The sequence below is a fragment of the Suricata suricatta genome, chromosome 10 (genome assembly GCF_006229205.1).
Source record: "Suricata suricatta isolate VVHF042 chromosome 10, meerkat_22Aug2017_6uvM2_HiC, whole genome shotgun sequence".
NCBI classification, from domain to species: Eukaryota; Metazoa; Chordata; class Mammalia; order Carnivora; family Herpestidae; genus Suricata; species Suricata suricatta.
In genome coordinates, this window is record NC_043709.1 from 132,833,508 (window position 1) to 132,859,997 (window position 26,490).

The 26,490-nt window shown below is 54.7% G+C and overlaps 2 protein-coding genes across 6 annotated transcripts; both read right to left on the reverse strand.

Annotated features, from left to right (window-relative positions):
- Positions 1-333: 333 nt before the first annotated feature.
- Positions 334-24,545, reverse strand: LOC115304370. Of its 5 annotated transcripts, none has more exons than XR_003914406.1 (3): positions 24,386-24,545; positions 17,789-18,135; positions 334-543 (listed from the first exon to the last, which is right to left on the reverse strand). XR_003914406.1 is itself a non-coding variant. In XM_029954526.1 (3 exons), exons 1-3 carry the CDS (start codon positions 24,422-24,424, stop codon positions 22,280-22,282), a joined length of 666 nt encoding a protein of 221 aa, XP_029810386.1. In that variant the 5' UTR covers positions 24,425-24,545; the 3' UTR covers positions 21,486-22,279. The 5 variants fall into 5 exon arrangements, 1 of the variants encoding a protein (XP_029810386.1); XR_003914405.1 differs by lacking the exon at positions 334-543 and adding an exon at positions 17,480-17,693; XM_029954526.1 differs by lacking the exons at positions 334-543; positions 17,789-18,135 and adding exons at positions 21,486-22,816; positions 23,167-23,256.
- Positions 9,422-14,850, reverse strand: LOC115304371. Its single transcript, XM_029954527.1, has 3 exons — positions 14,332-14,850; positions 13,874-13,973; positions 9,422-9,786 (listed from the first exon to the last, which is right to left on the reverse strand). Exons 1-3 carry the CDS (start codon positions 14,833-14,835, stop codon positions 9,728-9,730), a joined length of 663 nt encoding a protein of 220 aa, XP_029810387.1. The 5' UTR covers positions 14,836-14,850; the 3' UTR covers positions 9,422-9,727.
- Positions 24,546-26,490: the final 1,945 nt, after the last annotated feature.

A 26,490-nucleotide genomic window follows, 5' to 3' on the forward strand; every position in this document is an offset into this window, starting at 1 on the left:
TTACACTATGTACGCAAAATAAGACTCCTGCTGATGTATTTTTAGTGGTGAATTATGTTTTTTGATCCTCTGTATTGTACTCCATTTCTGTCTTTAACTTTCTGTTCTCTCTTCCGTGAAAACAATGATCTATTCTGAAACATGTGATTCCTAAGAAGTTGCAAACAATGTAATCATTAAAAGAAAGATGTAATCACCTGTGGTATATAAGACACCAAGTTTCACAGTAAAGTGTGGTCTCTTCCACCATTCATGTTGTCTGTGTTCTTTCTTATAGATATTTCGCCGACACCAACCCCCTACTCAGAGACCCTTGGACACACACTTACTTCCTTATAGAAAAGTTTTCCTCCAGCAGCTGGTCTCCAGGTGTGCGGTTCTGCTGGACGGGATGTCAGAGCGGAGAGAGAAGGTGCAGGTCAACTCGGAGCCAGGGGTGCAATTCCCTCAGCTCTGCTTTCTGCGTGATTGATACAGAAAAGTCCCATTGCTTCTTGTTACTGCAAATCCCGAGACTCATTCTGCTGGGTTGGAGACAGAGTGCTAGAAGGGACAAAAGGCAGGAGCATTTACTCAAACCCTGGTTCACTTTCCCCATGCAGCCAGCCAGCCTGCCTCCCTGCCCCCTAGCCCTCCCTGCCTTCCTCCATCCATCCATCCATCCATCCATCCATCCATCCATCCATCCAAACAGCCAGCCTGCCTGCCCACTAGCCCTCCCTCCATCCCCCCCTCCCTCTATCCATCCATCCAGCCCTCCCTCGTCCCTCCGTGCATCCACCCCCCTCCCCTCCCCCCTCCCTCCATACATTCATCCTTTTATACTTTCTTTTTAGTTAACACAGCTGTTTTGTTTTAGGTTCTCTCCTGGTCATGGAGGATTAAAAAAAAAATCCATAAGAGCAAATCTTGGCCCTGAAGGATTTCAGAGACCATTGCGCTGTGTCTAGAAATGTGGCGGTTGGAACTCTGCCTCACCCAGGACGAAGCGCTAACTCTGCTCTTGGCAGAGGAGAGAAGAGGGATGTCCTGGATTTGGTTCCCGGGTTTTGGGCATTTTTATATTCACGGTTCTGGGTAGTTTACAAAGCTTCATAAAGTGGCCCTGTTGGCAGTGTGTTTCCGGGGCAAATGACTCATTTGTTTTATGCCTTTTCTCCCAAGCACAGAAACCAGAGAGTGAAGTTCAATCTCATGGAATTTTACATGAATACAGAGTTTACTGCCGTCCCTTCCTGTGTTTAGGGTTTCCAACACATGGGTGAGACTTTTCTAGAGGGCCAGAAGGGCACCCAGGGAGTGGGGGTGGGGCGGGTAGGATTTTGCCTTTGAGCCTTGCGGAACGCGCCGGGGTGGCTCAGTTGGTTGAGCTTCCATCCGGCTTCGGCTCAGGTCATGATCTCATGGTTCATGGGCTCAAGCCCCGTGTCAGGCTCTGTGCTGACAGTGGGGACCCCGCTTGGGATTCTCTGCCTCCCTCTTTCTGCCCCTCCCCCCTTCCCCACTCTCTCAAAAATAAATAAACATTTAAAAAATTATAAAGAAAGCAACAAGGTACGGATTAGAGATATCAGAAATCTAGCCCAGCGCAGCCTAGTTATGACCTGGAATAACATTGGGGGGCAGGGCCTTGAGGGGGATGGAGAGAAAGGGATTCTATGAGGGGCGTGAGGGTTCATTTTATGTGTCAGCCTGACTGGGCCACGGGACGCCCAGGCAGCTGGAAGGTAATTTTCCAGCTCTTCTTTCCTGTTATTGTTCCCAGGCACATGCGTGAGGGGGTTTTCACACCAGAGGAGCATTTGATTTACAGCCAGCCCCGGCCCAGGGAGGCATCGCCCCTCACTGGGGGCCCGCGTGCAGCCGAGAGGTGGGGAAGGGGGAATCTGCTCTCTCCCCCTGGGCTGGATGTTGGTTTTGTCCTGCTCTCAGACCAAGGACTCCCACGGCAGCCTCCCCTGCTTCTCAGGCTTTTCCACGTGCTCTGAATCACAGCAGTGATTCCAGCTGTGGATGGGGGATGGTGGGACTTTTCCGTCTGTAATCACATGAGCCGACTCTCATAATAACCCCTTGTTCTCTTTCTATATCCCATTAGCTCTATTTCCCTGGCAGACCCTGGCTGCCCCGACTACTGAGTGGTTCGCAAATCTCGTCATAACTCAACATCGCGATCCCTGTTGGATGTGAACCTAGACCCATCGTTTGCTATGCACCAAGGTTGCTTAAATTTGGCATTTATTAACATACAGTCTATTACCTCTGAAGCATTGCTTTTCGTCAGGGGATAATGTAGGAAAGCAGCTAGGCTGGGATTTCCAGGGCTCAGGGTCAGAAGGAGCTGAAATACCAAATCCCACACCCTGATTTACCTGGGAGGCGACGAAGGTGGTCCTGCAACCCTCCTGATCTATTCCAGGGGCTCTGGAACCTTCTGTGTAGATCAGTCACCTGGAGGGCTTGTCAACAGATCGCTGAGGCCCGCTCCCAGAGTTTCTGACTTGGTGGGCCTGGGGTAGGGGTCTGGGGTACGTTTCTAGCAAGTTCCAGGGCTGCTGCTGCGGGGGGAACCACACTCTGAGGCCGCTGCCCTCGTCTATGCAGTTGGCTCTTCACCAGACTCTCAGTTTACTTTCTAGCCCCAGCGCCATGAAAAGTCCTGGAGCCTCGTATTTAGGAAAACATGGAGTCTTGAGACTCTGGGCCCAGCCTGGCTGTTTCCCACGTGAACCTCACTCCATGCTTCCGGAAGGAACCGCTTGGGGCTGAGTTTCTTCCTTCCCTTCCCCTTCTTTCTTTCTTTCCTTCCTTCCTTCCTTCCTTCCTTCCTTCCTTCCTTCCTTCCCTCCCTCCCTCTTTCCTTCCTTTCTTTCCTCTCTCCTTTCCTTCATTCTTTTCTTTCTTTTTGAAGATATATTTGGGGCGGGGGTGCTGGGTGGCTCAGTTGGTTAAGCGTCCAACTTCGGCTTAGGTCATGATCTTACAGTTTGTGAGTTCGAGCCCTACATCGGGCTCTGTGCTGCCAATGGAGAGCCTCTTCGGATTCTGTGTCTCCCTCTCTCTCTGCCTGTCCTCTGCTTGTTCTCATTTCCTCTCTCTCAAAAATAAAGAAATACTAAAAAAAAAAGATATATTACTTTTTTGACGTTTGTTTATTTTTGAGAGAGAGACAGACAGAATGCCAGCAGGGAGGGGCTGAGAGACACAGAGGGAGACATAGAATCCGAAGCAGCTCCAGGCTCTGAGCTGTCAGCACAGAACCCCATGCAGGGCTCGAACCCACAAACTGTGAGATCATGACCTGAGCCAAAGTCGGATGTTTAACCTATGGAGCCCCCAGGCGCCCCCAGGGACCAGGTTTCTAAGGCTGAGTCCCTGGAGACAGGCTTCACAGGTCCCGACTGGGCTGCCGTCAGCTTACACGCTGGCTGAGCCTGGTGCTGACCGAGGACCGCGTGTCACCTCACACCAGGCACAGACCCTTGTCCTCAGGCCGCTCCGGCTGCTGAAGGAAATGACCAATGTATGGAAGAGACCCCAAGATGTCAGCTAAATCTGTTTCACCAGCGAGTAAGGACTTGCCTCTGCAAAGCAGGTTCTTTTGTGTGTCTCCTATTTCCAAGCACATCAAGGCCGTTGGTGAAGCGGCCCCGATGCAGCCGTCGCCTTTCTGCACCGAAGCACCGAGAACAAAGACACAGCGTGGGGAAAACGCTGCCCCCCAGAAGGTGATCCTGAGCCGGGTCTCTCCCTGGGAAACCTGCCCATATTGGCAAGCGGCCACATCCCAGTACCTGGCGGGTCGGGGAGGGCCTCTCACTTCTGGGATTTGCCAGACCCTGTCGTGGGCTGTGTCCTATTTCCTCGGGAGGCCCTTCGGCCCAAGCTGGGGCATCTGGTCCCTGCAGGAAATCAGGGTGCTCCCTGGGGGGCACGGGGAAGGCCGCTGCCAGGGTCAGGATGATTTCCTACAGGGAGGGGACGGAGCAGCAGCCCAAGGTGGGAGACGGAAAGCTTAGGCTTTTAGGAGCCTTTGGGGTGTGTTCGGCTGCAAGGAGGGTCCCCGAATCAGAGAGGGGCATTGGGTGGCTCAGTGGGTTGAGTGTCTGACTCTTGATTTCAGCTCAGGTCACGATCTCAAGGTTTGTGAGATCGAGCCCTGTGTCTGCACCGTCAATGCAGAGCCTGCTTGGGATTCTCTCTCTCCCTCTATCTCTCCCTCACTCCCGCTCGCTCTCTCTCAAAATAAATTAACTTTAGAAACAAATATGCTCTCTTGGGGCACCTGGTGGCTCAGTTGGTTGAGCATCCGACTTCGGCTCAGGTCATGATCTCAGGTTCATGGGTTTGAGCCCTGCGTTGGGCTCTGTGCCAAAAGCTCAGAGCCTGGAGCCTGCTTCGAATTCTGTGTCTCCCTCTTTCTCTCTCTGCTCCTCCCCCGCTCATTAACTATCTCTCTCTCAAAAATAAATAAACGTTTAAAAATGTTTTTAAATTGTGTTCTCTCAGCGAACAGGGAGTCCGCCGCAAGCAGGCTCCCGGTCATCAACCCCGGTCCCTGGGCCATCCCAGGGGGTCCCCTGGGCAGAGGTGACGCCCCCACACGCAGTGTCCAGAGGAAGCGATATCGCCTCTTCTCTGTTGCTCTCTTGTGCAGGGGAAGCACCCCCTCGGTCCCCCTAGGCCCCCTCCCCGCCCCACTCAGCAGACACGCGGTAGATTTGAATTCATGTCCAACCCTGGACCAATTGCCAACGAGGAGTCACCAAGACGTACTTACACTGGCCACTGCGGGGAGTGGGTGTCCGGGGGGTCCACAGGGACCACCGTGAAGGGAGTGCTGGGAATAGAGGAAAAGACCACCTCCAGGGGCCCAGGACACGCGAGGCGCTGATTGGTGAATAGGATGGAGAAGGCAGCCGGGCCATGCACGCCAGGGTCAGAAGGGCAGGGGGGTTTCATTACGGAGACGGGGGTCCTCCTGAAGGATCTCAGGCAGGGAGTGATAAGAGCAGAAATACATGTGCATGTTCTGGAATGTTCTGGAAGATGGGCAGCAAGCAGTGAAGGGGGGCGTGGGGTCTGTGTGGGGTGCGAGAGGGCAGGAGAAAAATGAGCAGGGCTGCGCCTGCCAATTCACACTACCGTCGCTGGCTGGGTGACTGACTGGGTACATCTGGGGTGGCTGGCCCAGTGGCCGCAAGCCTCAGCTCCCGGGAACATGGGGCTGGAGACATGGGGCGGGTCCTAGTGGCCACTCCCTCACTCAGGTGAGGACCCGGGTTCCCAGCCACCTGACCGGGGCGCTCTAAGGTCACCCATCTGACCTTGCTGCTCAGAGCTGGAAGGCAGAGATCGTGAAACAGCTAAGTCAAGAATGAAAAGATGATTTATAGACTTTGTAAGTGGTGGGAATGCGGGCCAGGGAGCCTTGACCTGGCCCATGAGCTAACTGTTTAACCCCCCACTCAGACGGTAGCATAGCAGAGCCGAGATTCCCAGAGTGAAGAATTTCCATTCTCCCCGCTGGGGTCGGGGTCACTTGTCCTTGCTGCCATTCAACAGTGGGAGGGCATCCTCTGCTAGGACTGTGGCCAAGCTGGGAACGCTCTCTCCTCTTACGTAACCCAGATCACGGCAGGAAGAGTCCCCGTGAGCTTTGCCTGGGGCAGTCAGCCCCCTGAAAGCAGTCCACTGTTTCCAAGCATTTCTAGCATCAAGCTCAGCCTAGGTCTTCATTCTGTCCTGTAAAGTCCCTGGAGTGCAGTCTTGTCACCCTTGTGAGTTGGTTGCTCACGGGAGAAGGAATCGGGGCCCTCCTCTTGAAAGCCTAAGAGTCCCGCTCTGAGCCTTCTTCTCCAAGGCTCCGTCCTTAAGTCTCTGTACTAGTCAGGAGAGCGAGCTGCGGTAACAGCCCTGAATCCCAGGGGCGTGGTATGATACAGTTTACTTTTCCTCCATGGCACAGGAGACATGGGTTGGTGGGGGGCTCTGCTCCCTGTAGTCATCATGTGGGGCCTTGGCGTTCTCTGAATCTCTTCCCACAGATAACAGAATAAAGAACATGTGGAAGACACCCCCCCACCCCCAGCCTGGAGGGGATGCCCATCACCGCCACTTGTAGCCTACTGGAAAGAACAGGTGCCCCCCAATGGAGCCGGGCTGAGAGTGTAGCTCAGCTCTCTGGTGGGGAGTTTGAAAGCATGGATACTGGCAAGCAGCTGGCCAGAGTCTGCTGTTGCACCCATGTCACACATGTGTATTGAAACATGCCAGACACATCTTCCTCCTAGAATTTCCCTCTGCGGCGGTGGGCCAGATTCGGCAAATGGGCCATAGTTTGCTAACCTCTGCTGTCTAAGCTTAAATATGCCAGAGCCAAAGTGTTTACAACTTCCTTGACTTTTCCCACATGGTACCAAGGTGGCTGCCACAGCTCCAACCATTACATTCTTGTTCCAGGCAGGAAGAAAAAGGAAGGAGCAGGGACAAAGCAATGTCCACCAGCTACATGGGTCTTGTGCATTGGAGGCCCCACCCAATAGCTTCTGCTTCCAATTTTTTTTAATGTTTATTTGAGAGAGAGAGAGAGAGTCAGAGACAGAGTGGGGGAGGGGCAGAGAGAGAGAGGGAGACACAGAATCTGAGCTCAGCACAGAGCCCGATGCGGGGCTAGGACTCACAGCCAGTGAGATCATGACCTGAGCCGAAGTCGGATGCTTAACCTAACCTACTGGCTTCTGTTTCTGTCTCCCAGGCCTCTCACCTCTGCAGAGACTAAGACACACCATTGTTGCTTTTTTCCCTTCAGTTTGGGTACCAAACAACTATACGTTTTCTCCTATTAACAAAGAAAGAAGATAGTAAGTGATTACTTAAATAAAACTTAAACGAAGAAAAAAGAACAGACATTAAATAGCCCCCAGCAGTTTCTACCACCCCTGCTATTTTTGGAAATGACTCTTCAAGGAATCCACCTGGAAAGCCTCCCCCCTTTGCTCATTTCTGGTCCCCTCTCACTTCGCTCTGCGCTGAGATCCTCAGAGGAGGGTACCACCCTCACAGTGGAACGCTGCAAAAAGACGACTGAACTTTCTGATCCTTGTCAAAGTCAAGTCGAAGTCAAGAGCGCACACACCTGTCCAGCTGCGGGCGGGGAACGAGCCGGCAGAGGCGGGAGGGTGGGGGTCGCCCGCGACGGAGGGCAGCTGGAGGGAAAGCTGGCGGCTCCGGCCTCGGGGACAGGACCCCTGCGGCGGGTGCCCGGGACCATCCGTCCGGGGAAGCAGAGTCGTCGTCTCTGATGCTCCCGCTTCCAACAGCATTTTGTTTGTCACAAGGCGGGAGTTCTTGAGCCCCAGGGTTTGCTCTGTTCTGCAGAGTGGAGGCCTGCGCAAGCTCCCGGTCCCCGAGGCATGGGGCGCTGCAGAGAGGGCCTGACCCCCCCCCCGGGACTGAAGTGTCCCAGTCTCTGTCCGCCCAGTTCTCTTTCCCATCATCCCTTCCTCCTCTTCAGAATGGGTGCCTTCTTGGAGTGACCAGGACAGGACGAGAGGTGAGCATTAGAGCCCGGAGGGCTGGTGGAGGAGGGGACTGCCACTGCCGTCCCTGTGATCGAGGGGCGTCCCCAGGTGGTGGTCTGCGTCCCTTGGTTTTTACATATTTTCAGGGACTCTGACACCCATCCCGGCCCCACCTTCTGGCACGTTCTCGTCCGGCTTCCATCTTTTCTAGCTGCACGTCTGTGCGCTGCTCAGACCCTGCCCTGCAGCTGGGGTTCTGGCAGGAGATCAGTGCCGGGGGTCTGCGGCTTTGGGACCGCCATGGGTGTCTCCCCCTGTATTCAGGGCCCCACCTCCACCCCCCACCCCCGGCAGCCGTGTTCCCACGAGGAGGCATCCCGCCACGCCTCCCCGCGCCTTCTCTGCCTCTCCTCCATCTCGCTGGGAAAACGAGATCGGACCGTGCGGCAGGCTCACCAGCTCTGACCCAGACGCCTTTGCGTCTTTCAGGGCTTCAGCTCATGCGGGGCCTTTTCAGAATTGTCACAAATTCTCTCCGGCCTTAGACTCGCTCCGTTCCTGGGCTTCCGCATGTGTTAACTTATGACTCCACTCAAAGCTCCCGACACTCCTGCGACAGACGGATCAGACGCCCGTTCTAATGGCTCACTGATGGGCTGGGGGAGTCCCCCAAACCGTGGCTGCCCTGAGGGTGGCGGCCGGGCCCTGCTTCGTCCTGGTGCTCCCGCCCTGAGCATCGTATTTTGCTGTCGTTTCCACGTGGAGCCTGGGCCCCGAGTGTCAGGACGGCAGGCCAAGCCCCGTGGAGTCGCTGAGGGTTCCAGGAGCAGACTGCGCGGCTAGGCCATTTCCGGGGTCAGCGGTCAGGAGAGGGGGCTGCCTCACAGTGGAGTTTGAGCTTGAGATGCAGTGTGGGGTGGACGGGATGAGGCCCCTGCCCTGAGCCTGTAGACTAGACGAGGCAGGAAGCCCTCCATGATTTCCAGAACCTGCCAGATGTGGCCCCCACAGAGACAAGTTCAGCATCGGGAAGTCCCGGCCCCACGACCGCGACCTGTCCGCAGAGCCTTGTCCTCAGTTTGCAGCAACAGGAGAAGCTGGGTGGCTTCTACATCAGACACCGGCACTGCCATGCGGGGTGGTCAGTGATGGGCCAGCTCGAGAGCATCGCACTATTTTTCTGGAACCTTCTGTGAATCTCTCCCTCTTTCCCAGGGAGAGACGGCGTCCTCCTTCCTCCATCTCCCAAGGGAGGGTACGGGCCCTAGTCTGGCCCTCCTTCCTGAGCTCCAGCCACCTGCCCAGCCCACCCAGGGCTGAGGGGGCCCTGCTACATGACGCAGGGACCGGCCCCCACCACCAGAGGGCGTCTGCCCGTCTTTGGACAAGTCTGGATTTGCTCCGAGAGGACAATGAAGCTTTGGACAGCTTTAGTCCTGGGGACTACAGAAAACACGTCTACGTTTTCTGCAACTAATGACAATGATGATGATTTGTCATCAGCAAACATTTATTCTTCAGAGTTTCACAGGCTGCAAGTCTAAGATCAAAGGGCCAGCAGATTCGGTTCCTGGGGAGAGCTCTCTTCCGGGTGTGTGTCCTCATGGTGGCCAGAGTCAGCTCTGGTCTCTCTTCTTCCTCTTGTAAAGACATGAACCCCCCACGACGTGACTTGGCCCTGATCACCTCTCAGAGTCCCCCCTCCAAACGCTGCGGCATTGGGGTTACACTGCAACCCAGGAATCTGAGGGGCACAAGCATCCACTCAGTAACATTATCATGATGAAGCTTTCGTTTCTTTTTTACTTTTAAAAATTGGTTTATTCTTAAATTCCAGTAGAGTTAACATACAGCGTCGTATGAGTTTCAGATGCGCCACACGGTGATTGAACAGCTGCACTCACCACTCTGTGCATCGTGATACAGGTTCCCTTCCTTCCCACCACCTGCTCCCTCTTTCCCCCGCCCCTCGGGCAGCCATCAGTGTGTTCTCTGTACTTAAGAGTCTGGTTCTTCTTGTCTTTTTCTTCGTTTTCTTTCTTAAGTTCCACATGAGTGAAATCATATGGGATTTGTCTTTCTCTGCCTGGAGCATTTCATTTAGTATTAGACTCTCTAGATCCACCCATGTTGTCGCGGATGGCAAGACCCCATTCTTTCTTAAGGCTAAGATTCCATCGTATGTACACCACATCTTTATCCACTCATCTGTCGACAGGCACTGTGGGCTCCTTCCACAAACTGGCTATTGTCTGTAACGCTGCTACAAACAAAGGGGTGCATATATATTTTAGAATTAGTGCTTTTGTTTTCTTTGGGGAAATAAATTCCCATTAATGGAATTACTGGATCTTACAGTAATTCTTTTTTTTTTATTTTTAAAAGAACTCTATTTATTTTGAGAGAAAAGAGAGAGTATGAGAGAGTGCGGGCTAGCACAAAGTGGGGAGGAGCAGAGAGAGAGAGGGAGACAGAATCCCAACAGTCTCCATGCTGCCAGCACAGAGCCCAAGGGGCTTGGTGCCACATGATCGTGAGATCATGACCTGAGCCGAAGTCAGAGTTGGATGCTTAACCAACGGAACCACCCAGGCGTCCCCCTAGTAATTCTATTTTTAATGATTTTGAAGAACCTCCCTTCTGGCTTCCACAGCGGCTGCAACAGTTTGCATTCCCACTCGCAGTGCAAGGGGGTCCCCTTTCTCTGCATCCTCTCCAACACCTGCTGTTTGTGGCGTTTCTTTTAGCCATTCTGACAGGTGTCCAGTGAGGTCTCATTGTAGTGTTGATGGTCATGTTGGGCATCTTTTCATGCGTGTGCTTGCCATGTGTATGGAGAGATGTCTGTTCATGTCTTCTGCCCATTTCGAATTGAATTCTTTGTGCTTTTTTTGATACTGAGTTTTAGAAGTTCTTGATACATTTTGGATATTAACCTCTTAGCAGATATATCATTTGCAAATATCTTCTCCCATCTGGTAGGTCGCCTTTCTGTTTTGGTGATGCTCTCCTGTGCTGTGTAGAAGCTTTTTATTTTGGTATGATCCCAATACACTAATTTTGCTTTTGTTTTGTCTTATTTTGCTAATTTTTCTTGCTATAGGAGATATACCTAGAAACATGTTTCAATGGCTAATTTCACACACAAAAAATGCTGCCTAGGCTTTCTTCTAGGAATTTTATGCTTTCAGGTCTCACATTCAGGTCTTTAATCCATTCTGAGTTTATTTTTGTCTATAGTGTAAGGAAGGGGTCCCGTTTCATCCATGTGCATGTCACTGTCCAGTTTTCTCAACATTATTTCCCGAGGATACCGTCTTTCTTCCCATTGCATTTGCCTCATTTGTCACAGATTAACAGACCGTGTAAGCTCTATTCTGTTCTGTTGATCTATGTGTCTATTTTTGTGCCAGTACCATTTTTGATTACTACAGCTTAGTAGTCTGTCTTGAAATCTGGGATTGTGATACCTCCAGGTTTGTTATTTTTCAAGATCGCTTTGTGTATTCTGGTCTTTTGTGGTTCCATACACATTTTAGGATTATATCTTCTAGTTCTGTGAAAAAATGCTGCTGGTATTTTGATGGGGATTGCATTAAATCTGTAGATTGCTTTGGGTAGTACGGACATTTTAACAATATTTATTCTTCCAATCCGTGAACGTGGAATAGCTTTCCATTTGTTTGTGTCATCTTCCATTTTTTTCATCAGTGTTTTGCAGTTTTCAGGGTAAAAGTTTTCGGTAAAAGTTTTCTTTTACTTCCTTGGTTAGGTTTACTCCTGAGTCTTTTCTTATTTTTGGTACAATTGTCAATGCAACTGTTTTCTTAATTTCTATTTCTCCTACTTAATTATTACTGTGTAGAAATGTAACAGACTTCTTGTATCTTTTAGCTCTCATTTCCTGAGTGTGCACTATGTGTCATAAAAGCTACGCCAGGTAAGTATACCCGTCTTCTTTTATTTTTAAGATGAGAGTTCTGAGAATTAAAACATTTACTCAAGATTACATTCTAAGGAAGCGGTGACAGGTGGAGAGGGACCTGGGTGTATTGCACTTTGTCACCTGTGGCGATGGCTCGCCTGTCCCATAGTCCATCTGCCCAGCCCTCTGAGTTTCCTTCTCTCAAAGCCAAACATCTCCCTTCCCTTCCTTTCTGCTTCATATGACCTCACCTGCCTGGCTGCATGGCCTGACCGCGCTCCCTCAAATGTCTGCCCTGCGCCAGAGGGCAGATGGACTTCTTGCAAACAGAGAAGGTGCTAATCGTGGTCCTTATCTCTGGATATAGAATTTCTCTTTATTTATTAAACAATTTTTTTAATGTTTATTTATTTTTGAGAGAGACTGAGCATGAGAGAGGGAGGAGCGGAGAAAGAGAGCGAGACACAGAATCCAAAATAGGCTCCAGGCTCTGAGCTGTCCTGACACGGGCTCAAACTCAGGAACGGCGAGATCATGACCAAGGCCAAAGTCGGACGCTTAACCAGCTGAGCCACCCAGGCGCCCCTGGAATTTGACTTTAATCAAGGCTCTCTGGAGGCCATTGAGGCCCACATTATAAGTGTTGTGAACCCTACACTACTTTTGTTCTCACGGTTTCCTCCTCCATTATGAAAATTTTTTAGAAAATTAACCACTGTATTGGTACAAAGATGAATTTAATCCAGGCTGGGCTCATTATTATATATTCATTATTATTATATTCCTATTTCCTTCTCGTTGTAAAAGAGCTCAAAATTACAAGTACTGTGGGCCCAGGCCTTGGTCCTACTGTGCACACAGACCAGGTGGCCCTGCGTGTCTGAACCCTTGATACTGAGGGGGAATTCAGCCACAGGGAAGGCTGGCTAAAAGGCTGCTGTGGGACAGGAGACGGTTCTGGAATCCTGTGAGGGCTGAAGGCAGAGCCAAAGGGGAGGTTCTGGAAGTTAGCTAAAAATTTTTTTTAATGTTTTTTAATGTTTTAGTTTTGAGAGAACGAGCAGGGGAGGCGCAGAGAGAGAGAGAGAGAGAGAGAGAGAGAGAGAGAGAGAGAGAGGGAGAGAGAGACACAGAATCAGAAGCAGGCTCCAGGTCCTGAGCTGTAGCACAGAGCCCGTCACGGGGCTCAGACTCACAAACTGTGAGATCATGACCTGAGCCGAAGTCAGAGACTTAATTGACTGAACCACCCAGGTGCCCCTGAAGGTTAGCTTTTTAATGTCACCATTATGCTCCTGTAAGGTGGGGTCCTCCACATGTGGTCAGCTTTCATAAAGGAGTCAAGAGTTCACCTCAAAATATTGGCCAGCCACTGGTAGGACACACATTTGTAGCCTGAGTCTTATTCTCATATAAGGCTTTCTTAGCTTCACTGGCCAGTGACCCACAGGGGTGAAAGGTGCCCATTGGTGAGGGTAAAGTGGCACTTGCACCATGGGTCCCCAGCCTGGCATTTTAGTGTTTGGCCACACGGGGGCACCAGTGAGCCGGCCTGTCGCGCTCACTGCCCTGCCTGGGTTTGCCCAGGGCATCTCTGTGGCTCTCACCCGTCTTCTCTGTAAGAGGGAGGCCTTTCCCTGGGCCTCTAGCCTGTCCGCAGAGTCCACTCGACCTTGGCCTCCTCTCATCTGCCTCCCAGGGTGGCTGAAAAAGGGGGCTGCCTGGCCCTCTGCACCTGGAAACTAGAACCGTCCACCTTGCTGCTGCTGAGGCTTAGGGGTTCAGAACATAGGACAAGACGGAGCCCCAGCTGCAAACTGTACGTTCTCATCCAGCAACTCACCTCCCAACAGGAGCTCGGTCTGGGCTTTGCTCAGGAATGCGGATTGCTGCTTTTTAATCGAAGGGCCTTCATAGTGTTGCGAATTCCCTTCTATTTAAACCTCCCCGTGTCTCCTGCACCCGGTCCAGGGGCAGCAGCCCCCCACCCCGGTCCCCGAGCAGTGGTGCAAGAAAACAGAGTTCCAGGCCCTGTTCCTGAGGTGGATTCCCGCCTGGGGCGGGCCCAGCCATGGCCATTGTCCCAACCAGCGGGCCAGGTGAAACAGTGCCGCAGAAATGGCGTTGAAAGAACAATTTTCATTAGCGGGTGTTATTTTTTCTGCTTCTATCCTTTCTTTTTGTTTTAAATCGTATCTCAGTGCCTTGGAATTCTGGCAAGAGGGATGTAAAAATAGCCTCGGTGCGAGCCAGCCTTTCCCGTCTCCTGTTTAGTCTGGGGCCCGCGCTGGGCCTGGTGCAGGCTCGCATCGCCGGCCCCTCCACCCCATCGGACCTGGGGTGGCCTCCGTCCTGCCCCTCCACGACCCGGGCACCGCGGGCCCCTCCAGAACACGGAGGCCAAGTACGCGCTCTGTCCCCTCACCTGAGGGACCTCTCAGAGCCAGGACGACGCGCCCCTCCTGCCCGCCGACCCCACCCCCTGCGGCACATCTGCTCCTCCAAGGCCGGGCTCCAGACCGGTTCTAATAACAGCACAAAAACAGGGGGCAAGTTAAAATATGTATCTTGACCTCAAAGCCCAGGCCTGGGCTCACTTCCGAAGCATCGGCGCAGTAAGGAGAGAGTCTGCCCGGGAGGTGGGGGCCACACTGCGGGAGGGGCAGCACCCGTTGGGAGGGGGCTGCAGGGGGGTGGAGGGAGGGGCCCCGGCCCCGCCCCTGTGGCCTCTTTCGGGAAGGAGCGCCCCTTTCTTCGCCCACCTTTCTGGGAGGCGCACCGGGAGCCCGAGGGGCCCCGCGGGAGAGGCGCCGGACCCCTTCCTGGGAGCCCTGCATACCCGGCCGGTCCCTGGGCCCCCGGAGAGGGGAAGGCTTCACTCACCCGCTCATGCGTCCAGCGTTTGAGCGTTTCATGAGCACCTACTCTGGTCCGGGCTCTCTGAGGTCGGCAGGTGGCCCTGCAGGCGCGGGGCTGGACAGGCCGGGGCTCCGGGCTCCGGCGTCCCCTCCGCTGCAAGGCCGCCGGGAGCTGGAGCCTTGACCGCAGCCGTGACCGTGGCGGTGCCCGTGCCCGGAGCTCGCCTGCGGCCTCGGGCCCTCGCTCCGAGGAAGCCCTCCGCCTCCCACCACCTGTGCGGCCGTGCAGCCGCGTGCGGGTTCCTGTGCCAGCCCGGGCCCCGCCCCCACGGCCGGGCCTCTGATTCTGCCCACCGGAGCCCGCCGGCACTGGCCTCCAGCACACGGCCACCCTGTCTTTTGTCCCCTCCTTTCGAACCCTAGACACTGCGTAAGGCTCAGGCCGGCACACCCCTCCTCCCTGACCCAGAATGGGAAGGGGGGCTGGACCCTGAGCATCACGCTTGCCCGGCCCGGCCGTTCTGCACATTACGTAACCTTCCGAGGTTCATTTCCTCCTCAGGAGGTGAGGGTAATTGTCGTTCTCACCTCCATAATCTCAAAGGGCTCATTATTATTCAATTTTCATTTTATGGTGTCTTACAAAATACCAGGGGTGGTTCTAAGTGTCTGACGCAGCCTCAGACACTCTCTAGGGGGTAGATGTCACCAGGATTGCTAGTTTGCTGATGAGGGAACAGAGGCCCAGAGAAAGGAAAGAATGTACAGAAAGTCACATACCGGTTAGAGGTGGAGTTAGGAGTCCAACCTGGGTGTTGGACTCCGGAACTCCAACTGTCCCCACCCATCAGCCTCCTTGAGATTAACATTGTGTACGTTGAAGGGATACCGCTGAGAGCCCATAGGGTACCCGAGGCCCCGTTCCAGCTCCCAATGCGGAACAGGCAGTGAGCCACCAAGGCCCCTGCGTTAGAGCACCCTGGCCTCCCCCTCAAAGCAGAATGCTGAGTCCTGCCCTGCCCTGGACTCCCCCCCCCAACTTTGGGTGATGGGTGAGGTCACATGCGGGTCCCAGTTGCTGAGTGACTGCATGACAGCCGGCCAGCAGTGGGCGGGGATCTGGGTCCGTAGCACCGCACCTCTGCTGCCTTCAGAGATTCTCCGTCTGGCTCCAGCCCTGTCTCCAGAGGACAAGGCTCCTTGCATTAAGGTCTCAAAGTTGTTGGGTTTCCACTGGGCCCTCTTCTTCTTCGTTATTTTGTTTAAGTTAATTTATTTATTTTTTAGAGAGAGAGAGCAGGGGAGGGGCAGAGAGAGAGAGAGAGAGAGGGAGAGAATCCCAAGCAGGCTCTGCACTGTCAGCCCAGAGCCCAATGTGGGGCTTGAACTCCTGAACAGTGAGATCATGAGCTGAAACCGAGAGTGGAATGCTTAATGGACTGAGCCACCCAGGCGCCCCACTGGGCCCTCTTCCTATGACGTGTATCTGAGGGCCACCTCTCCCCCACTTGTTGGCCGAATCTTCCTGCCTCTGGTCTGGCCAGCCCCCTTGACATCTGCTGAGGACCCTTGGTCCTCAGAGCAAACCCCAGTCTCCTCGGCCCGTTGCTCGAGGTCCTGCCGCCTGCCCCCGCTCGCCTGTCCAGCACCCTGTTCCCGGTCCCGCAGCCGTCCCTGGTCCCGCCCGGCAAAGCGCTGACTGCCTCTCCGGCCAGCGCAGCTCATGGGCAGCAGGGCCTGCACCTCCCCCACCAGCCGGGGGGCTCCCGCTCCCTCTGGCCCCCCACTCCTTTGGTCAACGACTTCCGCTTAAGCCTCTTCCTGTCCCCATGGAAAACTGTGGAAAGCCGACAGTGACTATCTTGCAGGTGAGAGGATCCAAACTAAAGATGTAAAGGGATTTTCCATCAATCTCCAAGAAATCCACGGGAGAATGCAGACTGGAACCGTCCTGTGGGGTCCCCGGGGGAGCTGTTTAGGGAGCCACAGGGCCTCCCTGCCGGTGTCCCTGCAGTGCACGGAGAAGGAGTCCACAGAGGACTGCCCCCCAACCCCAAATCCCTGTACTCCCAAGGGGCAAACATCTCCTACTGAGGAAACCTCCCTTCTCCCTCCCTTCCCAGGCTCCCGACCCGGATACAGGGAGGGAATGCATAGAAATGAAAAAACACGTTCCCCAAATCCTCAAACACGCTTTCAGTTAGAGTTATCTACAGGATTAAGTGACGGGGGAGACCACACCGTTTTACCCCCGGGCTCGTGTGTTCAGACACCCACCTGGACCCCAGGGAGGAATCCAACCATGAGAGGAGGGCGAGGGACGGAAACTTGGCGCGCGGACGCAGGCCGTGTGCAGCCGCAGCCAGACCAGGAAACCTGAGACGCTGTGAGCAGGACTGGCTGGATGGAGACGGCTTTTCCAAGAAATTAGAGGGCTCTCCTTCCAAGGGGCTGCGGCCTCTGCAGACATGATCTCATCGCCCCCTCCGCCACGGCCGCCGGGGGTACCTGGGGGTCTCTGCCGGGTCCCACAGCCAAAGAAAACTCAAAACCACCCCGTTTTCTACAGACGCCTGGGCCTGACGTGTGCTCACCGACGCGGAGGGACCTCGACTCACCCAACACAAGTCCCTTCGGGCGTCAAGTCCTGAAAAACACCTGAAATCACTCGGGACAAAAATAGCTGGAAAAACCCGCCACAATTACTCAAAGAAGAGAACTGTGTCCTTCTGTGCCCACGGGGTTGATGGTCTCAACTGGTGGGAAGAGAGAGCAGGACTCAGCGTGTTCGGTGAGGGAGCCCAGGAGAAGCAGGACCAACGGGACATAGATACGCAGGAGGAGGTTATGGAGACTCGGCTGTGGCCATTAGGGACGTGATGAACCCCGTCATCTGCGTCTGCAGGCTGGACGCGGCAGTTCCCGCCCACACCCGAGGGCCAGGCTTGGGGACAGCGTCCCTCTGAGGGTAGGACGCGGTGGGTGTCTCAGCTCTGAGAGCAAATTCTCCCTGCCTCTCCCTTTTGTTCTGTTCAGGCCCTCAGGACTGGAGGATGCCCCCCACGCCCGTCCCCCATGGGGGGGGGGTCCTCCCGTACTCAGAATACCCATTCAAATGGTAATTCTTCCAGAACCACCCAGAGAGACACACCAGAAAATAATCTTTCCCCAGCTCTCAGGGTCTCCCTTGTCCAGTCAAGGTCACACACAGAATCAACCGTGGCACGGGCAGTGAGGAGGGGATGCAATGGGCTGTGGGTAGAGGGCGTTTGGGGGATCGATCGACGAAGCAACGTTTGGGGCCTCGTCTATGCTGTCAGCGCCTTGCTAGATGCTGGAGGACGCAGAGGTGAGGCGGAGCCAGGCTCGGTGGGTCAGGGGCAGAGGCTGTGTGGCGGTGGGGAGCAGCCCCGTGGGGTGCCGGCCGTGTGCGGCTCTGTGGGATCGACCCCTCCACCCGCCGTGTTCAGTCTCCATCATACCTGTGGCCGTGGGCGGGGAGGGGTGATCGCGGAGCCTCGCAGAACGTCCGGTTCACGGAGCTCAGCACAGTTCCCCGGAGCTTCCAGGAGGTTCCTGAGGCAATGGTTGACGAGGACCCTCGTGGTGGAAGATCTGTTTAGGAGACTGAAGTCATAGAAGCAAAGCAGCTTATTGCCCGGGGCTGCGTGTGTGACCAAGGGAACCAGGTCCAGACCCCAGGACGTCAGGGACTAGGAGTCCAGGCAGACGGGCCAGCCTGGTCCTGGCCGTGCCTCCCGCTGAGTGGCCGTGCGATGGATTCCGCAGGCACTGATTACAGGATTGAGATGAGATCTACTTCAGGGAGCTGTTGGGAGAATGAAATGATGTTATACACATGCACTTGCTTAGCACAGGACTGGCCTATAGAAGTCACCCCATAAATTACTATTTCGTAAGCTTCCTTCTGATGCTGGGTGTGTGAGAGACTTAGGTTCTTTTTTTGTTTTTAATTTTTTAGATTATTTATTTTTAAGGGAGAGAGAGAGACAGAGTGTGAGCAGGGCAGGGGCAGAGAGAGAGACACAGACTCCAAAGCAGGCTCCAGGCTCTGAGCTGTCCGCATAGAGCCTGATGGGGGGCTCGAACTCCCAAACGGTGTGAGATCATGACCTGAGTGGAAGTCGATGCTTAACCCCCTGAGCCCCCCAGGTGGCCCTAAGGGACGTGGATTCTTCCTTCATCTCTGGAAACACTGTTTTCTCGCCCTCCTTAGTGTTTCTTCTTCTGACAACTTCGGTTTAGGTTACAAAGTCTTGTCAGGTCTGTACAAGATGACAGGGACAGGAACTCACCCAAGGAGAAGACAACTATTTTCATTGCCAACATGATTCACGTTAGAGCCTGGATAGACCCGGCTGACTGTGGCCGTTGAGTGGCACTGGGATAAGAGCCTGTGGCCTCTTGGGGACTCACCTTATCTAAACACTTTGGAAAATAAGAAGGATGTTAGGGCTAAAGATTAAAAAAGAAAGAGGGGCGCCTGGGTGGCTCAGTCAGTTAAGTGTCCAGCTTCGGCTCAGGTCAGATCTCACATTCGTGGGTTCGAGCCCCGCGTCGGGCTCTGTGCTGACAGCTCAGAGCCTGGAGCCTGCTTCCGGTTCTGTGTCTTCTTCTCTCTCTGCCCCTCCCCCTCTCATGCTGTCTCTCTCTGTATCAAAAATAAATAAAACATTAGAAAAATTAAAAAAAAATAAAAAAGAAATAGAGGTGCCTGGGTGGCTCAGTTGGTTAAGCATCCAACTTTGGCTTATGCTGTGATCTCACAGTTTGTGGGTTCGAGCCCCACATCAGGCTCTGTGCTGACATCTCGAATCCTGGAGTCTGCTTCGGATTCTGTGTCTTCCCTCTGTCACCACCCCTTCCCCAATAATGCTTTGTATCTCTCTTTCAAAGATAAAAAGACAAGTTTTTTAAAACATTAAAAATTACAAAAAAGAAAAAGAAATAGCTAAAACATCATGGCTGAAAGGACGCAGGTCTGAACCAAACTGACGCCATGACAGGCTTCAAGTTTCCCCTCTGACCTTGGAGGCCTAAGTGTCGGTTTCTCAGAATCATTAGACAATAAAAGGGCACAGACTGCTCAACCAGGGACCACCCCAGTAACACCCAATCAGAAGCGGCCAGCTAAAATGCTTAACATTCCTAAGGGCAGGCCTAGAGATAGAAGCTATAGATAATCACTTATTGCTTAAGGTTAGTTACACCTTACATGAGGGTCCTGGGTCCTGGGTCCTGGGTCCACTCTGTAATTGGTTAATTCTCTAAATGTTGTGATTGGCTCCCGCCAAAAGTAACGAACACTCTGGACAATGTGTGTGGTTAAAGTTGCTGCCAAGGCTGTTAGGCGATAATGGTTGGATCACTGTACCTGTGTCTCAATTTCCTGTAACTCCCCCTTCCCAAACCCCATAAAAACCCTGCTCAGCCCTTGTTCGGGGCTCTCAGCACAGATCCACTGCGATGGTGAAGTCTATGAGCCGAGCCCGTAATAAAGCCTTTTGTTTCTGCATGCGTGACTCGGTCTCCCTGGTGGTCTCTGGTTTTTGGGGACGATATTGTGATCTGGGCATAACACAGCCAAGAAGGATGAACATTAATTGCTAGCCAGGCTCCTATCTGAATCTCAGTTATGATAAATACTTGCTAAGTTAATGAAGATTCTATATCTCGCACCGGGTTTTTATAGGAGAGGGTTGATTGCCTCTGAGGCCTGGCTGTGAAATGCCACCAGTTTATCCTTTAGGGATAGAGTTAAGCAGAACCTGGACCCAAGGCACCGTCCTTGGGCCCCGCCTGGTGGGCCCCGCCCCACATTAATGTCTGTTAATGGTTTGTTTGTCCCTGCTTCCCAGCAGGGGTAGGACAGGGATCCCAGCGTTTGGGACAGTTGGAGGAAAGGGGTCTTTTCCATTGCAGCTGCGGACCTAAAGAAACTCAAGGAACCTTAGCAGCCCGGGCCACGGGGGGCGCCTTCAGCCGGCCGCGGGTGCAACTAAAATGCAGTGGAGATGCATGTATCCTTTGGAGAGAAAGACCCGCAGCCCTCAGCCCCCTTTTCCAGCTCCTGGGGTTTATTTTGGCCCTGGGCAGCAGACCCTCCTGGGGATAGAGGAACCTCGGGGAACACGCGCAGGGGGGAGGCGTCTGAAACCCTGGAAACCAGAGGGTTTGTGATGAGACAGCGCAAAACCAACCTGCCCAAAATGCGGAGCGTAGGGTGTGCCGGGCAGGGTGGATTTCAGGAGTACTCCATGACCGTTCAGGGTAGCGTCAGAGCTGGGCACACCCAGGCTCCTAGTTCCTGGCACACATCGATTTCTGGAGAACCATTCCACAGAGTTATCGCACAGCTTTAGCTAAATGGCCCTCATTAGACACCCCTCCCTCCGCCACTAACCACAGGCAGCAGCTTTGAGGTTGTTGAATTCAGACATGGTAAACAAGTCTTCCCAAGGACCATGAGAGGTTTCCATTTCCCTCCCCAGCCTCACCCGGGCTCTTAGGGGCTGTGAGCCCAAGTAATGGCCCCAGCACAGACCAGGCCTGCCTCTGTCTGTCCCAGTGTCCCTGGGGATGCCACCAAGCTCCGTGATTGGCTGGAGACTCACATCCGTCACCTCTAGCTACAAAGCCTCCCAGAGCCCGAGTCTGGAGTCCCGAGGACAGGGAACCTGTGTCCTAGTCTCCTGGACTGGGGCTTTCAGCCTGTCCTTGGAAACATGCCTCTTGTCCGCTGCCTGCAGGGCAGTGACGGAGGTGGGACAGAGAGCTCCCATGTCAGGCTGAGTCTCTGGTGGCTGGGTCCTGAACCCAGGCGGGACTGTGAACCGTCAAGTCCTGTCCTTCCGGCTGGCATCTCTCAGTCGGCCACCGTGATTCTGCTGGAACAGGAAATGTAACCCTCCACACGGATTTCAAGGATTTCACGGATTGCCTGTCGTCTGCTTATGTTTCCTGATCAGCAGGGCTACGGGGGTGCCCGTGCCTTGGCTTACCAGGCCCCTTGACCGCCTGTTCGCATGGTTGGGCTCTGGGGCCTTTGGATCTTAACTGGGTAAAAGGTCAACAGTCACCCTCTGTCACTTCCAAGCTGCCCCTGTATCCCCCTCCCATCGAACAAAACACAACACAACACACAACAAACAGAAGCCCTTCCAATGGCCCAGACTTTGCTCTGGGAAATTCTGTCTTCGGAGAAGCCACCGGATTCAAGGGGATGTGAACACAGGCCTTCTGTCTGCTTCCTGATAGTCAGTGCTTCCCCATCACGTGGTGTGGCTTGTGGACTCTAATAAGGAGCAGACAAGTGCCTGAAACTTCTCCGGGGGGCCCCTTGCCCCTTCTACATTTCTGTGTGAAGGCGGCAGATCTTTCCAGACCAATCGTGCTTCAGTGTCACCATCTTTAGGAGGTCTCCTTGTGCAGGACCAACCACACGGAGGCCACCTCCTAAGCTGAGGACTTTATGCTCCAGAGAGTTCCTCCGGAATGACCAGCGGTGTGAGGTCAGGAGAAGGAGCCACAAACCGAGTTTTAACCGCCCAGCACTGCCTTCGGGTTTCCAGGTAAGACCGGAAGCCTGGAAGACTTTCCTCTCTGAACCGTTCGCTTGCAAGAAGTCATCAAGGATCCGCCGTCTGTTTCTCCCTTGCCCCGCACTCGGGGTGGAGGACACGAGGCTGTACCCCGGGCTGGCCTCGGCTGGTACCCTGCGGGCAGGGATGCCATCTTATCCATGCTTGTATCCTCAGGGCCTCGCACAAAATGTAGCACAGAGCAGGCGCCAGATGTGTTGAGTGGATGACGAGTGAGGGAGGTGAAACCCTAGAGGGGTGGGGCTAGAAGGACGGTGGGGGGGGGGGGGGGGAGCCATGTTTCTCTCCTGCTTCCGATGCTACCTGGGAATCTCACGGGCACACCTTCTGCCGCCTTTCCTAGGTATTTACTTAAACTGCAAAAGAGAGAAGGAATTGCCCAGAGGGACAGTAGCTTTCTCCTCTCAGGGGCCAAGACTCGAACAGACAGCTGAGGGCGGTGGCCCACAAGGAGCTGGTCCTCAGACACCCAACAGGACCCTCGTTTGCTTGGGACGCAGCTCCCACGGGCCTGTGCGCTCTCGGGGGCTGCGGTGGAGCGGCGAGCGGTTCATTCTTCATGCTGGAGCGGTCTCCCTCCAGGAAACGGTATGGGACACGCCCACGTCCACGCAGTGTGGACGCACGCGCGTGCACACTGACAGGACGTGCCGGTTCTCGCTGGCCCGCGGAGCCTGGCGAGTCTGGAGGACAAGGCGGGCGAGGTGTGCCGAGGGGATTCTGATTGTGGCGCTGAAGTGACCTGAGAAAAACTGGCCGCTTGGTGGCTCCTGCGTCGGCGAGCAGACCTGGAGGGCGTGTGAGTCCACGCACACGTCCACGCGGTGCTGCAGACACTGAGCAAGGCTGGGGACGCAGGGGCTCAAGTGGATTTGTTCCTTTATGCTCCTGTTGGACACCACGCAAGCACTTTAGTGCAAAAGACGAAGCTGCCATTCAGATAACAGACTTCCCCTCTGCGGTTGGACCCTCACTCTGCCTGCCGCGGGTCTCAGCCACGGGGTCCGTGTGGACAGATGAGGAGGCAGAGCTCAGGCTCCATGTGCCAAGCGAGGGTACCCCTGTGTCAGGAGGCTGTCTGGAGCGGGGAGCGACAGGGACACCAGGGTCAGCTGTCGATGGGGCAGTGACCAGAGGGACAGAGACCAGCAGGGCCCTGCTGCCTCCTAGGACAGCAGTGGGGGGATCGGGGCCCAGGGAAGTTGCCCTGGTTTCTTCTCCTGGGCCCTGATCTTCACCTCTTTGGACAGCACGTGCCCGCCTTGCTGCCTTCCCTTCTGTAGCCCGTGCACAGGGAAATACCCAAGTCGAGCACTGGGCACAGCTTCCTGGAAACACAATGAGGCCCCGGTGTGACTCAGTTTCCCCATCCGCTGGCCAAATCCACGGTGTGAGGACGTTCCAGTGCTCTGCCGCCTTCCTCAGCCGTGAACTCCCCAGGCCTTGCCCTGGCCCACGGGCTGCTGACCCCACACCAGGCGCCGGCCCAGGCTAGCCCCCCACAACTCCCAGGACCCCAGGAGACCGGACCACAGCGGAGCTTCTGTTGCGAGTGCTCAGCCAGTGTGAACAGTGTGTGGATGGCATGTGGGTGGCGTGTGGGTGGCGTGTGGACGGCATGTGGGGTGGTGTGTGGGTGGCGTGTGGGTGGCGTGTGGGTGGTGTGTGGACGGCATGTGGGGTGGCATGTGGACGGCATGTGGACGGCATGTGAACAGCGTGTGGGTGGCGTGTGGGTGATGTGTGGGCAGCATGTGGGTGGCGTGTGGACGCATGTGGGGTGGCGTGTGGGTGGCGTGTGGACCGTGTGTGGATGGCATGTGGATGGTGTGTGGATGGTGTGTGGATGGTGTGTGGGTGGCATGTGGGTGGCATGTGGGTGGCATGTGGGTGGCGTGCGGGTGTCAGCACAGTGGCACGCCCCGCCCGTGTGCACGCACTGCCCTCACTTCCCCATCACAGACGAGGAGGGAGGAGGGACCCACAGCACGCACCCCCAGGAGAGAGGGGCCCCTCTCCCAGCCCCGCAGACCCCCTGAAGGTGAAGACGCTGTGCTGGAAGACTTGGACCCCAATCTCCCCTCCCGGCTGTCACGGTCAACTACGAGGGGGATCAGCGTTGCTCTGTCCCCAGACTCATCAATCCTGGAGGCAGGGAACTGTTTATGGTCCACATCTGGCCCCTTTCAGAGTGAAAGGGGTGCGCAGTGGTGACGCTGGATGTGGAGGGACCCCAGACAGGCCCCCACAGGGGTCTCCAGGCCACGAGGCCACTGGTCCTCCTGGGCCACAGCCTCCTTGGCTGTAGGCTGGTGTCATTCTACCCGGTGGAGTCTGCCTCTAGTTACTCAACAACACCAGCTACTTATCGGGAGTCCAGCTCATTTCTGGGGCGGGGCCACCTGCCCGGCGTGTTCAGAGTGGGTCCTAGGAGGGAGGGCCTTCCAGCGAACCTACCTCGTAAGGAGCCACTCCCCATGGCCAGCACGTCGGCATGTGACCCCTCGGGGTTTTTACAGTGAAATACGAGGAACGACTTCTCCATCTCCGTCTTCGCTTCTTTCCGCAGAAGAGTGATTGCTCACACCCTCAGGCCAGCTGGCGGAGCTCCCACACTGTCCTGCCAAACCCAACAGCGCGAACGTAAAACGGATTGGACAAAACTGTGAATGATCTAAGACCAGGAGAGACGGTCCTTGGTTCCACCCTGCGGGCATCGTGGCTCATTTAGCCGAGTCCCTAAACCCACCTTCCCGGGGTGCACCCCCCGCCCCCGCCCATTTCGTCCTTTGTGAAAGGCTCGGAGTCACTGCGGCCCCTTCCTGCCTCTAACTCCATCAGGCCACTCCTCCTCGGAGGTGCTCCCACACCCCCTCCTCCCCCTGTTGGCCTCCACCACGGCCAGCTGCCGCCCGTCTGTGGAACACTGCCAGACCAGCCTTCCGGAACACCTCATTCATCACGCTGCCCATTCTGTTCAGGAATCTGCCGTCTCCGGGTGCGGGACAAGGCGGATGTCTGATGGGACTTTGGGGGGCTCCAGAATATCTATAGGAGGACCCAGTGTGACAATCCGGAGGGAGGGAGGGACGAGCCTGGGGCTGTTCTTGGTCAATGGGTCTAGAACGAGGAAGGTCAAAATGGACATGGAACAGAGAAGAATGGTCTGAGGCCTGCTGACACCTCTGCTTTTGTCTGCTGCCCTATCTGACCCACTATGAGTCTCTTCTTTTCTTTAATGTTTATTTATTTGATTTTTGAGAGAGAGAGGAAGCATGAGCAAGGGGAGGGGCAGAGAGAAAGAGAGAAGGAGACAGAGAATCCCAAGCAGGCTCCACACAGAAAATTTCGGTGCAGAGCCCAATGCGGAACTCGAACTCACGAACCGCGAGATCATGACCTGAGCTGAAGTCAGGCACTTCACCGACTGAGCCCCCCAGGTGCCCGTGTGGCAGTTTAGAATTAGCCCTTTGCTTAACACGTTAGACCTGGTTCACTGTGGCCACGGAGCCGGGGAGAAGCACCAACACGCTCGGTTTCTCCAGGGAAGAGGCAGAGGGGAGTCAGCAGGAAGCTGGGAGAGAGGCTTCTAGTTACGAGCCTTCACCACGAGGACCGATCTGATACGTGATTTCCTCAGAACTGGTATCAGGCTTTCTGGTATTTTTATGGCAGGGAGTCCGGAACCGGCCCCTGCCCACCCAGTTTGCAGTGACACGTGACCTCTCCGTTCTTTGCTTCCTGGAGGCAGGAAACTTCGGCGGCACTTTGCTTTCCTTCGTGTCTGTCCCCCATGGCATTTCCTGTGCTGGAGAACATGTCAGTCCACGTGCAGAAGGAAAGGTGCCTTGGCCTGCGTCGTCCAGTGCTGGCCGCTTTAGGACAGAGGCACCTGCCCTCACTCACAGCCACTAACTCGGGGGTCGCACACACGGCCTCTGGGAGGCACTGGGTCTGGGGGATTTCAAATTCATAGCAGTTAGTCCCACTGGTGTGACCTGGTTGAACCTGGGGCTGGGGGCCCCGTGGGGACTGACTGTGGGACGCCACAAGTCACCGTTGCTGAGGGCGACCACAAGCCACAAGAGGATAACCCAGGAAGAAGTGAAGCAGGCACAGGTGACCCAGGAGGGACCCTGGAGGTCGTTGGATTCCTTTTGGGCTGATATAGAAGGACATTGGTGCCTAGGGAAGAGGACAAGATTTACCCCCAAATTAAGCACTAGAAAGTGATGGCGTTAGAACTTGAACTTGGACTCATTGGCTCCCAATCTCCATTCCTGGACTTCTTTTTACAAGCATATCCTGTACGTGGCTACATGTCGTCTTGTAAAGGTTATATGGTGCCAGGGTGGCTCAGTCGGTTAAGTATCTGACGCTTGACTTCGGCTCAGGTGGTGATCTCACAGTTTGTGGATTCGAGCCCCACGTCGGGCTCTGTGCTGATAGCGCAAAGCCTGCTTGGGATTCTGTCTCAACATAAATAAATGAACATTAGGAAAAGGATTCATGGCTCAAATAGTGTGCATACCTGACTCTTCTGAGACCCAAAAGCAGAAGTA